The sequence below is a fragment of the Lissotriton vulgaris genome, chromosome 3_1, assembly GCF_964263255.1.
Source record: "Lissotriton vulgaris chromosome 3_1, aLisVul1.2, whole genome shotgun sequence".
Lineage (NCBI taxonomy): Eukaryota > Metazoa > Chordata > Amphibia > Caudata > Salamandridae > Lissotriton > Lissotriton vulgaris.
In genome coordinates, this window is record NC_141689.1 from 197,622,785 (window position 1) to 197,635,440 (window position 12,656).

A 12,656-nucleotide genomic window follows, 5' to 3' on the forward strand; every position below is an offset into this window, starting at 1 on the left:
TATTTTTTAATTTCTTAGTCTTCATCATTTCCTAATTGTCACCCTTTTGTCTTTTTTTTTTTTTAAATCTTTCACCATGACATTTCTTTCATTCACTCTTTCATACTCTCTTTCATTGCTGGGGTCGTAAGGAATTATACTATAGTTCAGCTCCTTTAACCGCATCGCTGCTGCGGTGATTTTTGCGCTGTGCGGCATTTTTTAAATTACCGCGATACATGACGAGCTCAGCTCGTCATCAGCACACGCCACCCGTGGCTGATGACGAGCTGAGCTCGTCATCAGCATCGAAGGGGTTAAAGGCAGCAACATTTGGGAACACCACTCAACACTTATGACACATGAGTACTCTTATGCGCACTGTCAGATGGCAGTTCCGCTACAATAGTAAGTTTGAGCCTAACGCAACCGTATGCGTGGGCCACATTGGGTGAGTTACCTGGGTATGGGTGAATGCCATTTGCAAACACAGCTTCGGCTGTGGGTTGCCCGTTAGCTGGTGGCGGTAGGCCGGTAAAGCCATTTACCCCAATTGGCGATTGAATGCTAGGCACAGCTGGTGCAGTGATGCCAGGAGGCGTACTCCCACCTGAAAGAAGGAAAAAGAAAAGTCGTTCTCGTCAACAATTCGTGCTGATAACGTAAACCATGTTACTGCTTAAAAATAATGTAAGATCGAAATTTAAAAGGTGTGATAATTAGCGCCCATTACAAGTTTTGCCTTTTAAAATGGGGCATAACATGTGGATTTCGGTTCTTGGCGCAATAAAATCTGCATGTGATACTTACCGGGTATTCCCCCCTGTAAAACTCAGCAGATGAAACATGCCGAACTAAACCTGGGTAAAATTGCAAGGCACACAGCAACTAGCACAAGACTTGTAATTTCGATTCCTGTTTAAACAATAGTTTGCACAGGGATCAAAAAAAGAACGGGCCACTCATAATGAGGGCCCTGATGTCTAAAAAGGTAGACAGATGGAAAAGTGAGAAATGTCTTCCAATGTCAACCAACCCTCAGCGTGTGACGAGCATATCTGCGTTGTTTCTGTATTATATTTATAGTCAGTCATTTCTGTTTTGGGTCAGTTCTAACATCACCGCTTCATTCTGCTACCATAGGCTTAGAACACGAAGTAGCAGGCTCTACCGGCCATTAACTTTATCAAGGGAGTGGGCCTTTAACCCTTTAATTGCTGCCGTCGGCCATAGGCCGACTGCAACACTACCTCCCCAGTGCTGCCGTCGGCCAATCGCCGACGCGGCCCCGCTCGCACACGGAAACGCCCGCACCGCGGCGGAATTACCGCCGCGGTTAACTGGTCAATAGCTGGTAGAGCCCGCTACGGAGGGATCTAAGGCCATTAGAACATTCCGCCCCTAGAGGGCAGAATGTTATAATTTGTAAAAACAAAGGCCTCTCGGAGCCCAAGGGGTTGATATCCCCTCGGGCCCGAGAAGCCTTTGTTCACAGCAACAGCTGTGAAATCTAAAAAACATTGAAATGTTGCTCTCCAGAATTCTACTGCTCATTAGAACATTGAATGTTGGGAGCTCCATTAAAAACAATGGAGTGCTCTGGGCTTATAATGGCTGGTATAAGCCTGGAGCTCCAACATTCCGAGCTGTGAACAAAGGCTCCAGGGAGCCTGAGGGGATTCCAATCCCCTCACGCTTCCATAAGGCTTAGTTCTTTTTGTTTAGAACATTCTGCCCTCTAATAGCCTTATAGCCCTTCGTAGCTGGGCTATACCGGCTATTAAAGTCCCTCTCCGTTGTTTAAAGCTGGAGAGGGCCTTTAATAGCCGGTATAGCCCTCTACGGGGGGCTATAAGGTTATATTAGAAGCCTGGAACACTCCATTGTCTTCAATGGAGCGCTCAACATTCCAATGTTTTAATATAGTTTTTGATTCTGCTTTGTTCCTGCAGTGAGCATCTGCTAATAATTTACTTCAGTTCTGCTTTATCGCAACAATACCTATGCAAACAGTCTTAGCTGTTGAGATTTCAGTTCTGCCTTGTGTAACACCATCATAGATGGTTTACACCACTTAGATTTTAGTTTTGCGTTCTTTATCTAAGACAACTTTCTAGATGGCGCATTTTACAGCTATTTTACTAACCTACTAATTTCCACTATACCATCCAAGTCAGTGTCTACTGCCTAGAGTTCAGTTCTAATTTATTTCTGTAATGTTTTCTAAGCCAATTTAGGCTTTGATCATTAAAATCTTTGTAGTTTCAATATTCCTCCATTAGATAGAAAATGTATGCACTATCCCTGTAACATCTTATACAGTCTCTGCTGCTGAGATTTACATTACTCTTTATTTCTGTAATGTAATATATTTCCATACTTAATTAATAAATAAACCCAAAAACATGTAGTCAGTGCATGTTACTCTGTTGCCACCAGCAAGTGGTGAGCATGCAACTCAGTGTGTTCTTATTTGGTTTTGTGGTATTCTAATGGAAGACACCAGGGTTCAACTCTTTCTTTACTTCTCACATCTATTTTCTTGCACAAATATTTAATTCTCGAAATGTTTCTACATTCCCTTTCTAGCATGCCATAATTACTTTAATGCTAAGTTAGGTCTGTTTCTGTAATACTTTATTAGCCTGATTAAAGAGGTCAAATAGACACATGTTATTTAGTACCTTTATAGTCTGTTCTAAATACTGTAATGCCATGAAGGTGTTTTTTTCTGGGATAACCTTCTAGCCTGCTTTTACTACTTAAAAATTAATTCTACAGTATTTGCCTTCATAGTCATCACTTCCATGCTTCCATTATTTCATTTCTAAGCTGTTTCTCCTTTGCTTCTGTTACCATGATCTAGTTCTGCTTTGTTTCTGCAGCTCGCCCTAGCCCGTGTCTCCCTTTAAGATTACAATTCTACAGAATTTCTGTAACATTTGCCAATGCCTGCTTTGTTTCTGCAATGCCTTCTTGTGCAGACTCCAGTATCAACATTTCAGTTCCGGATTTTGTCTGTAACATCATCCAAATTGCTTTGTTTTTTGTAACACCTTTCAAATCTTTACAGCTGAAACTTACATTTTTTGATCTATGTGATTTTATATTAGGTGTGGTGTGTAGCTTGACTACAATTTATTTTCTCCTGACAGAAAAGTTCAGGGTCCAATTGGCAGTGTGTGAGCTTATGAATTGGCTTTCTTGGTCTAAGACAGATGATCACAGCCAGAGATGCCTAATTTTTGGAAGCTTGCCTGCTATCTACCTTGTGCTATGAGCAGTGTATTTTCATTCACTCACCACTATTTTACACATCAACTTAGTGGGCAATCTTTTCTTCATGAGAAGCCTTTCCTGGCCTTCTTTTCTTTTGCACTAAGCAGTGGGCACCCCTTACCAGCAGGCGGAGCTTGCATCCTTACCGGAGGTGGGCGTCATGGGTGCGGCGGCGAGGCCATTCATGTTCAGAGCTGCCATCTGCTGCATCTGCGCCGCTGCGAAGGCCGCCATGGGGTTCAGGTACCCTCCCTGCGCTACGGATGCCATGATGGCGGCCTGTTGCTGCATCAGCTGGAACAAAGAGAACAGCGAAAAAATATCATGCATTCACTGGCAGGGCGTCCCCACAGAGATGGCGGTATCGGTTGGAACTGCCCACTAGGGCAAACTACGTACGAAAGGACAAAGCTTGGTTATGAAGGATGCTCTGGTAGTTCCCTCTTGAAAAAGCCCCCGAGCTGGGGAGAGGGGCGTGAATCAAAGAGTTCTACATCACAAGTTCGACAATACACATATACTCTATAAGCTTCGACTATGTTATGTTATGGTATAAGCTGTTTTGTAACGCGCACAACTACTTCCGGAGTATCCTGGTGCGGTATACCGCTGGGGAACCCGTCCTGGCTTTCCCTGTGGGATGGTCCCTACTGGGAGTCCCTAAGGGGGAGCCAGGCCTTCACGGCGTTGATGGGGCCGTTGTGGAGATTAGGCAAGCTAATGCCCAGAGTTGCCGAGTGGGACCCCTGGTTAGAGTAGGCACCGAGGCGAGAATTATCGAGTCCACTGACCATGGTCCACAACCCTGCCGCGTCGGGAATTGAACCCTGGTCCCGGGCCGACTCCTGCTTCCAGGTTTGCCGCCTCTAACCAGTGAGCCCCACCACTCCACATATCAATATATTTATGTCTAGATGATTTAATATCCACCAACCATAATACCCACATAATAACAATTGTGAAGTCACTGCAAAAACTATTTCTCACTTATCCTAGAGCTGCTTTCCTTACTATTATAATTCCAGTCCAAGTTCAGTGCCTTTATGGTTGGATTGCCTACTTTAGAGAAGCTTCTTTGGCTGGTGCATAATAAGTGAATCTAACTGTACATATGTGTTTAATAAACATTTGTTTTTAAAATCATGACTAGATACCCATCAAACTAAATGCTGATTGCAGCGTAATTGTGAGGAAGATGTATGTGGCACACCATTCTAGATAGTTAGGGTCAGAAACTGAGCTTTTGTCTCGGTGCTTAGTTTGTTAAAAAACAAAAAAGAAGAAGAAGTGCCAGGGCCCTTGTTAGGAGGTCCCTGCAGCCTGCACAACTCATGGCCCCCCCGTGCGGGCAATGACAACTACTAACCATGACCCTTCCACAATGGCGACAATTTTGACACTTCTAGACCGCTCAAAGCTACAAGAATGGCTTGGGCAACAGGTATTAGTCATTATTAATATATAAATAATTATTAAACAACTGTTGTTGTGCTCATTTCAAAATTAGACAGACAGCGCCATCATGTGATAGAGTGTCATTAGTACAGGTGCCAGCAATTAAGTGCCGGTGCTGAGCACTGGAAACCACAGGCACAAATTAAGCAATGTTTGTCATGCTGTGATCTCACTACAGCAGAGCTCAATGTAGCCCAATGTTGATTTTACTTTGCCCATCTGCAAAGCGAAGCCTAATACTTTGCACATTCACTTTGGCCTGCTTTGGTCCACTTTTCCCACTTATTAGTTCCCAATTAGGGTCTGATCTGATTACCAGGGGGGGTGGTAGAGGGTTTGATATTTACTGCAGCACACAATTACAGATACAATAGGGAGGTATTCAGCAGATGCATTAAAAACACAATTTTCTGAGATTTATTCTGGAAAATTAGGAAGGATATATGGAGAGCATGTTCTGTCCACCAAATTCCAGATGCACAAACAGGAGTTTGAGTACCCACTCCACCAGGGTAATCAGGGTCTTTAGAATCCCATCGACCTGCCTACTGCACACCCTAGCCCTGATAATTCCTGCTGCTCACATAGGGATATACTGTGGTAAATAGTCCTACAGTAGGGACCAATGCTAGATGTCGCATGCATGCTATAGCCCAGAATGATGCAGATGTTTCACAGTCCGAAGACTTGGGTTTCAGAACCTATTCCTTGTGGGCACCAGAAGTAAAGACAACCACCTCGCTTTCAAACATGTCTGAATTCTCGTTACACTCTCTCCTGTGGCGGAGTAGCACCATAGCATGATGCAGTTCACCGAGATGTCTGGTACAAGTCATGTCTCAGTGGCTCTCTCGAGGAGGCTTCAAAGAGGCCAGGTGGACTGTTTAAGGAAAGGAAAGATATCTGTGCTTGAGATATTCTGCTGAGCATGCTTGCTTTAATACCTCTTGTAAGGATTACCAGAAAGTGCCTAAAGACTGGAACACTACCCTTCATGTTTACAACGAATGTGTGTCATTATCCCGCACTCTTTTTTGTCCGCAGGGTATCACAACGCGGTTGTTACAACAACCGCGTTGTGATTCCGCCTACCATTACTCCGCAAGTCGTAACAACAACTTGCGGAGGGGGGGCGGGGGGGGGGCGCTGGATGTTGGAATAGTATAATTTACTATTCCAACTCCAGTCTGTGCGGACAGTAGGGAAGGTGCTGGATTGTAAATCCAACACCTTCTCCCCTCCCCCCCTCCTCCTCCGCAAGTCGTTGTTCCGACTTGCGGAGTAATGGTATGCGGAATCACAACGCGGTCGTTGTATCGACCGCGTTGTGATTTCCTGCGGGCAAAAAGTTTTGTGGTAAACGTTGTTTACCAGTTACAACTATTAATACCGTCAATCTTTATGCTTCTATTCATTTCCTATAGTTGCAGGGAAGTATTTGGCCCTTCTGCTCTTGCACTTGCTTCTCTATGGTACCCACAGGAGGTTTGTTAAGGTCAGGGTGGAGCTGGTGGGTAGCTTTGGACCTGTTGTTATTTGGATTAAGAACCTTAACGAGGAGAAATATGTTTATTTCTCCTAGTTTTTTTCCTCTTTCTATGTATGCTGCCTTCGGCACAAAAACAATCCTTACAATGCAGGCACCCTTGCAATATAGTGCAAGGGTGCTTGTATTGGCGCGAGTCCTGAAGATGGTCTTACATAACTAACAAGACAAGACCGAAACTTCGACCTGAGTCATCAACTCCCCAGTTTTTATGTACTGAAGAACACCTTTATACATATGTTGTGTTTGGCTTTCTTCGTTTAAAATTGCTGTTGGAGCTGATGAATTGTTATGAATTGTTAAGTGAATCCTTAAAACACTGCTTTTCATGACTTTTTTTCAAGTTTTGTTCTATCATTTGTCCCCATGATTTATTCTTTGTGATTGATTCAAATACAATTGATTTTTAACCATAACTTCATTTTGCTGTGTGCTTTTTCGCTTCTCTTTTTCTGTTTTTAATTACCAAAGAGATTATATATACTCTGTCCTAAGAAATAATACAATTAATCTTCAAGTAATCCTGTGGATATACTTGGCTCAATTACCTAATGAGCCTCTGATTTAAATTTCTATAAATTCATTCAAACTAGTTGTGAAACAAAATCCCTTGTAGTCACCTTTTACTTAAACCAACCATTGCCCAAGCCTACAAGGGTTGATTGGGTTCCCCACGTCCTAAACACTGTATTGGCGCGAGGCAGCCGAAAGGGCGCAAGGGGAAAAGGCAGGATGCGCCGTATTGACTTAAATAAGGCAAATTTCTGACCTTTCCCTGTTACACTGTGCAGCACAGCAAGGTGACGTGCTGTGCTGCACAGCATGATTTGGCCATAAATATGGCCCCCAGTGTCTATATAAAGCATTCCACTTAATAGAGACTCATGTGTGGTGATGAAATGCAGCAACAGAGGAGGCAGGAGCCATGGATGTTAAAATAGAATCTCCTCGCCTATGGGTCATATCTCAGACCCCCTCCAACCCCCCAAAAAACGAACAAGGCACGCTTCTTATTTCCCACCTCTTGCGTTGGTCAGATGCAGCAGGGAAGGAGGCAAGTGACAAGCCATGCAAGTTAGAAAAGAATACACCCTCTAGCGATCACATCCGGGACTCCCTCTCCTTGATAATAGGCGCGCGTCTTAGCGCCGCTCCTGATTAAGGCAGGCAGAGGCCATTATAAAGGCTTCCCAATTGATGTGGGCTTGTTTGGAATTATAAGATGCCACTTGAAGTGTAGATGTGCTGGCGTTAGACAGGGTCAGTGGGCGCCAATAACAGGGTGGCTGGTAATCGCAGCCCGCGGCCTCTACGGAGAATCGCGCGCAGTCTGTTCGGGACTGGATGCCTTTCCTTAATTTGCTTTTTCTTAATTCCTTGAGAATTATTTCTGCATTAACCATCCCATCGCTTCATCTGCTGAGACCTTTTTTTTCCTCTTGGTTTGCCTTTTAATTTTTGTTTGCTTTATTTCTCATAATCCTGCCAGAGGAGATTGCCTGCGACGCCGCAGGCCGTGGTGCTTATAGAGCTCCAAGGCTCCGTGCGGAACAACCCTTCCGAGGTCATGACCTGCATTAAGCGGAAGCTGACATGCATACTTGAGTGAGCGGAAGATAAACCAAGAAGCGCCTAAGTAAGAGCTTGACACCCTCCCCCACATTCAACAGACGGGGAATGTGGAGTGGGCCAACTGCATATATCTTGCTTCAGCACTCAGGGGCTTCTGTACAAGCTCCTTATGCCACCTGTACATCACGTTTTATGACATAAAAGTGACCCCCCGACGGCAGAAGGGGCTTGTAAATAATCCCCTGAGTGGGTGGCTGAGTAGGTGAGAGAGAGACTGAATCAGTGAGTGTGGGAGTATGTGAGTGAAGGAATGAGAGTGCAAGTGAGTCTTCAGGTGAGGGAATACATCAGAGAATGGGTGAGTAAATGAATGGACAGCTAAAGTGAGTCAACACATTTGTGCGTGAGTGAGTGAGTAGTTATGGAATGTGCCACTAAATGAATAACTAAATGAGTTAATGCCTGAGTGAGTGAATGAGTCACTGTATGATTGAGGGAGTATGAGCAAGTGAATGATCGAATGAGGGAATAGTCACAGTCTGGCTGAGTAAATGAGTGGATCATTGAGTGATTGATGGGTGTGTGAGTGAGTGACTGTACAAGTGAGAGTGAGTGAGGTGGTAGGGGACAGCATGTGCTAATGAACGGGTTACAACACAAAAGAATGCCTGCATAAGTGAAGAAAATGAGTGACTGAATCAGTGACTGTTGGAGTGAGTGTGTGAATGAGTGTATGAGCAAGTGACTGATCAGATAAGAGAATGTGTCCCAGGGTTGGACGGTAAATAGTAAATGACGGAGTTATTGAGTGTATGACTGAGTGTGTCTGTAAATAAATATGCAAGCTAGAGTAAGTACACAAAGGAAATCCTCATCACATGTCTGTAGTGTATCTAAATATTTGCCTGCACATTGTATGCATGAATATTAACACAGCATTTTGAGTTTTTTATTTTGCTTTCTTTATTCCTATAGTTTCAGCCGACACATGTTTTGTCGCATACACTGGGAAATCGTCCCGTGACTTTTTCAAGGCTCCACAATCTTTGGAATATTCCTTTCTTATGTGGTGATAATTCCAACAGTGTTCACGAACTTGAAAGTCACGGTTTTGGGCTACTTTGATGACGGAGCTGTCCTTACTAGCTCGTGGATTGGTCAGATGGAGACCTTTCCTGAATGAAGAACCTATTTTAACACACAAGACAGATATTATGGCCATAAGGGTATGTGCTACTGAAGGGGTTACCACATAAGTGAGTGCCTGGATAAGTGATTAAATAGGTGAGTGAGAAACTAAATGAGTGATATTCGAAGTGAGTATGTGGCACTTTCCTTGATCTGTTGGGTGCAAATTGTTAACCATAAACTCTGAAAGGCCCATCAGAAGGTCACCTGAATGTCAGATGGGCTGGAAACAGAGTTTTTAGCCTGATTTAGCATGACAAGGTCAATGGATCCAATACATTTCACCAGGAGACTGTGGCTGTTGAAAGCAGACGATATGTTTGGGTGAAACTATGTGGGGAATTGATTATTTAGCTGGTAAACTGGCCCTGGATTGATCAGATTCCCCCAGAAATTCCTAATCTCTCTGGGGAACCTGTTTAACTACTCCTACAGAGTTAACCGCACCCCAGTGTCAGTAACTCCAGGGCCGCCACCAGGTACTTTATCACGAGGCCCATAGTATGGCCTCTTAATATTGTTTAAGAAATGGGGATGGGTGTTGATACTATGAAATTGAGAGGGATAGCCATTACCGTGCAATGTGATAGTGCATAAAGACCTCAAGGGCCAACTAGCCTGTCCCATTTATGCCATAAACGTGCCCCACCACTATCTGAAGGACATATCAGCTGGTCCAGGAGATGAGCAGCAATGGATGATGATGGGAGAAATATGATGAATTAATAAAAATGACGGGAGAAGGTCACACAGTTCCTTCATCACGCTCTTGTGCACAGTGTATCCTCCTAAGCCTCATCTTCATCAGACATTTGCACTGAGGATGTGGAACACCTATCTAAAGCCCAGAATAGCCTTTCTGATCCAGAGCAGAAGACACTTTAGAGGTTTGTGTAAAAACCTCAATACTTCGAACCGAGGAGGACTGCCATCGCTCGTGTGGTTGTGGCTGTTTGAGAGGGAGGTGAAATCCAGTGGTCAGAAAAAAATGTCTTCATCATCACCAACTGACCAACAAATCCAAAGTGTCACTGTTATCACAAAACACTCAATTAAAATCCCACTGCCCGCTAAAACACTTAGATGGACTCATCAAGGCGGGTCCTAGGCTAATTACCCTTAGTGTGACTCATTATCCGAGGTCAGAACATTTCGTACAATGATCTCTATTGGGAGGCGGGAAAGCCCCACAGCTCCGCACCTAATTAAATATTAAATAGAATTAAACTGTATCACCACGTGGTGCACTTGATGAACGCTGGAAGACATCTGGGTACCAAGGATACACTATCTTGCATGCTAGAGAATCATAAACGACTGCGTATGAACAAGCGGATGTTTCTTCTCCTGCCCAGCAATACACTGGACGGAGTTGACAGACCACAAAGTGGATGAACAGTGGCTTACGAAGCAGCTCAGTGGCTGGAGGTCAAGCGTACGACATCTATCAGGAGAAACAAGAATCAATGACAAAGGCTCCGATTCTTATACAGTATAGGAAATAAAACCAGGTGAACTTGGACATAGATGGAAAGTTTTTAAAAAACGAAATTAGTTTATCTCAACCAGGATACTGAAATGAGAACAACATTGATGGGATGCTGGCAAAATACTGAAATGTGCTAATTGATGGTGCCACTGTTTTTCCACCGGGGACTTTAATCCGACAACTTCTGCAGATGTACAGCACACCAATGCCCCACACTACAATCCCTTTCTCCGCCTACCAGGGCTAAAGACCAGTGAATGTTCCTCAATGGGACATTGTTCCAGAAATAGTGTGTAGAACACGCTTCGATTGATACCCACTTGAAGATGCCAACCCTCTGGTTCTAGGATGGAGGTTCCTCATGCTGCCCGGCACATTGTGTTTTTTCCTGACAAATTGGTTTCTATTCTGGGTTTCTAGACACGTCTAAGAGAAATTGGTGCTTCTCAGTTCCACTTGATAACCCTACAAGAAGTGGGTACGACTTCCAGCCTGAAACACCGAAAGTCTGAACCAAAGTGGGCCCTTTGCCCTGCATACAGACTGAAAAAGAGAGAAAGGGAACCTAGAAGTAACTCACACTAAACAGAAAAGGGTACGAGAAAGGTAAAAGAAAAATGGAAAGCAGATTTTGAGGTCGAAGTTTAGAACATTTTAGAAAAGAAAGCAGAAGAACCATGAAAAAAGAACATTTAAAAAGTTTTCAAAGGCAAGAACATGACATAACACATACATAAAGTATTAGGACACAATGAAAGGTAAAGAAAATAATATGTAGGAGCTGTAAATAACTATATGAATGAGAAAGAAAAGAATAAAAATAAGCAAGGGAGAGAGAGATTCATTGAACTATGCAACGAGAAAATATGAGCAACAGAGAATGTGAGTAAAAGGTGGTGGGAGAAAAAAGAAAGGAAGCAGAACAGGCACAAAGTAGAAAAGAAAAGATGGATAGAAAAAGCAGAAAAGAAGGATGAAGGTAAGAAAGAAAGAAGAAAAGAGAGAGAGGAGAAAAGAGAAAAACAAAGGAATGAAGAAGGAATGAAGAAGTGAAGGGAGAAGGAGGGTAGGGGGAGGAAATGGAATAGCAAAAGACGTACTGGGCAGGGGAGGAGGCTGTGGGTAAAGGACAAACGAGAGCGTGAAATGTAAGAAGGGGGAATACAGGAAGGAAGAAAGAGCGAAATGCAGGCAGGAAAGAAGAAAAGAATAATCTGACAGAAGAAAGGAAGAATGGAGGAAAGAGTGATGGGTCGTAAAAGAGAAAGGAGGAAGGAGAGGGGCAAGGAAGGAGGCCTCGAGCTTGAATAATGGGACGGACGGCCTGCCCTTGCAGGGCAGCCAGTAAGTCCATTTGAAAGGCACGCGTGTGTCTTATGAAGATTCATGCCCCTCGTCAGCCTCCGTACATCTCTTATCGCGCCATGCCCGCGCATTGTGAACGGAGGTTACTACTGTAAAACAATCTGACTCCGACTGATACCATTTTTCTTGCAGAGTGCGGAGCGTGTTTCTCTCTGATACCGCGTCAGTTCGTATCTCGCCAGCGGACATCCGATGCCATGACAGATTCCTTTCGCTGGCTGCCTGTGAGCTGCCAACGCCGGGCCCTGCACCGCGGGACACTCTGCCTCGAGCGAGGACAGGGGGCAGCGCCCCCTCGGTGTTCACACCCGAGCAGTACATTATGTGCGATGTCTAAGGGCACCTGCTGCAGTCTGCAGCACGGCAGCGCCGTACCAGTACTGCCAGCTGCGTGCCAAGGAGCCGTGCCACCTCTCTTACCCAACACCTGCACGCGCAGGAACCACGCTCCCTAGATGCACGGCGCGGGTTCAGGATTTGTGCGGGAGGCGACTCGCTAGAGGTCTTCCAAGATGTCGCTGATTCAGGTCTCCGATGATGGAGCAAGCTCCTTAGATAGAGAGCGCTGATTCAAGTCCTGATGATGAAGTAAGCTCCTTAGATAAAGAGCGTTGATTCAGGTCTCCGATGATGGAAAAAGCTCCTTAGATATAGAGCGCTGATTCAAATCTCTGATGATGGAGTAAGCTCCTTAGATATAGAGCGCTGAATCAGGTCTCGATGATGGAGCAAGCTCCTTAGATACAGAGCGCTGATTCAGGTCTCCACTAATGGAGCAAGCTC

General features: G+C 44.4%; 1 protein-coding gene across 12 annotated transcripts in view; it reads right to left on the reverse strand.

The window, feature by feature from the left end:
* The window catches only part of CELF4 (CUGBP Elav-like family member 4), a 1,334,281-nt gene that overhangs the window by 182,335 nt on the left and 1,139,290 nt on the right, over positions 1 to 12,656 (reverse strand). For all 12 annotated transcript variants that reach the window (XM_086960321.1, XM_086960314.1, XM_086960320.1 and 9 more), the window contains exons 7-8: positions 3,405 to 3,552; positions 440 to 589 (exon numbers count right to left, since the gene is read on the reverse strand). In XM_086960321.1, coding sequence (XP_086816447.1) covers positions 440 to 589; positions 3,405 to 3,552 — 298 coding nt within the window. The remainder of the gene's footprint in view (positions 1 to 439; positions 590 to 3,404; positions 3,553 to 12,656) is intronic.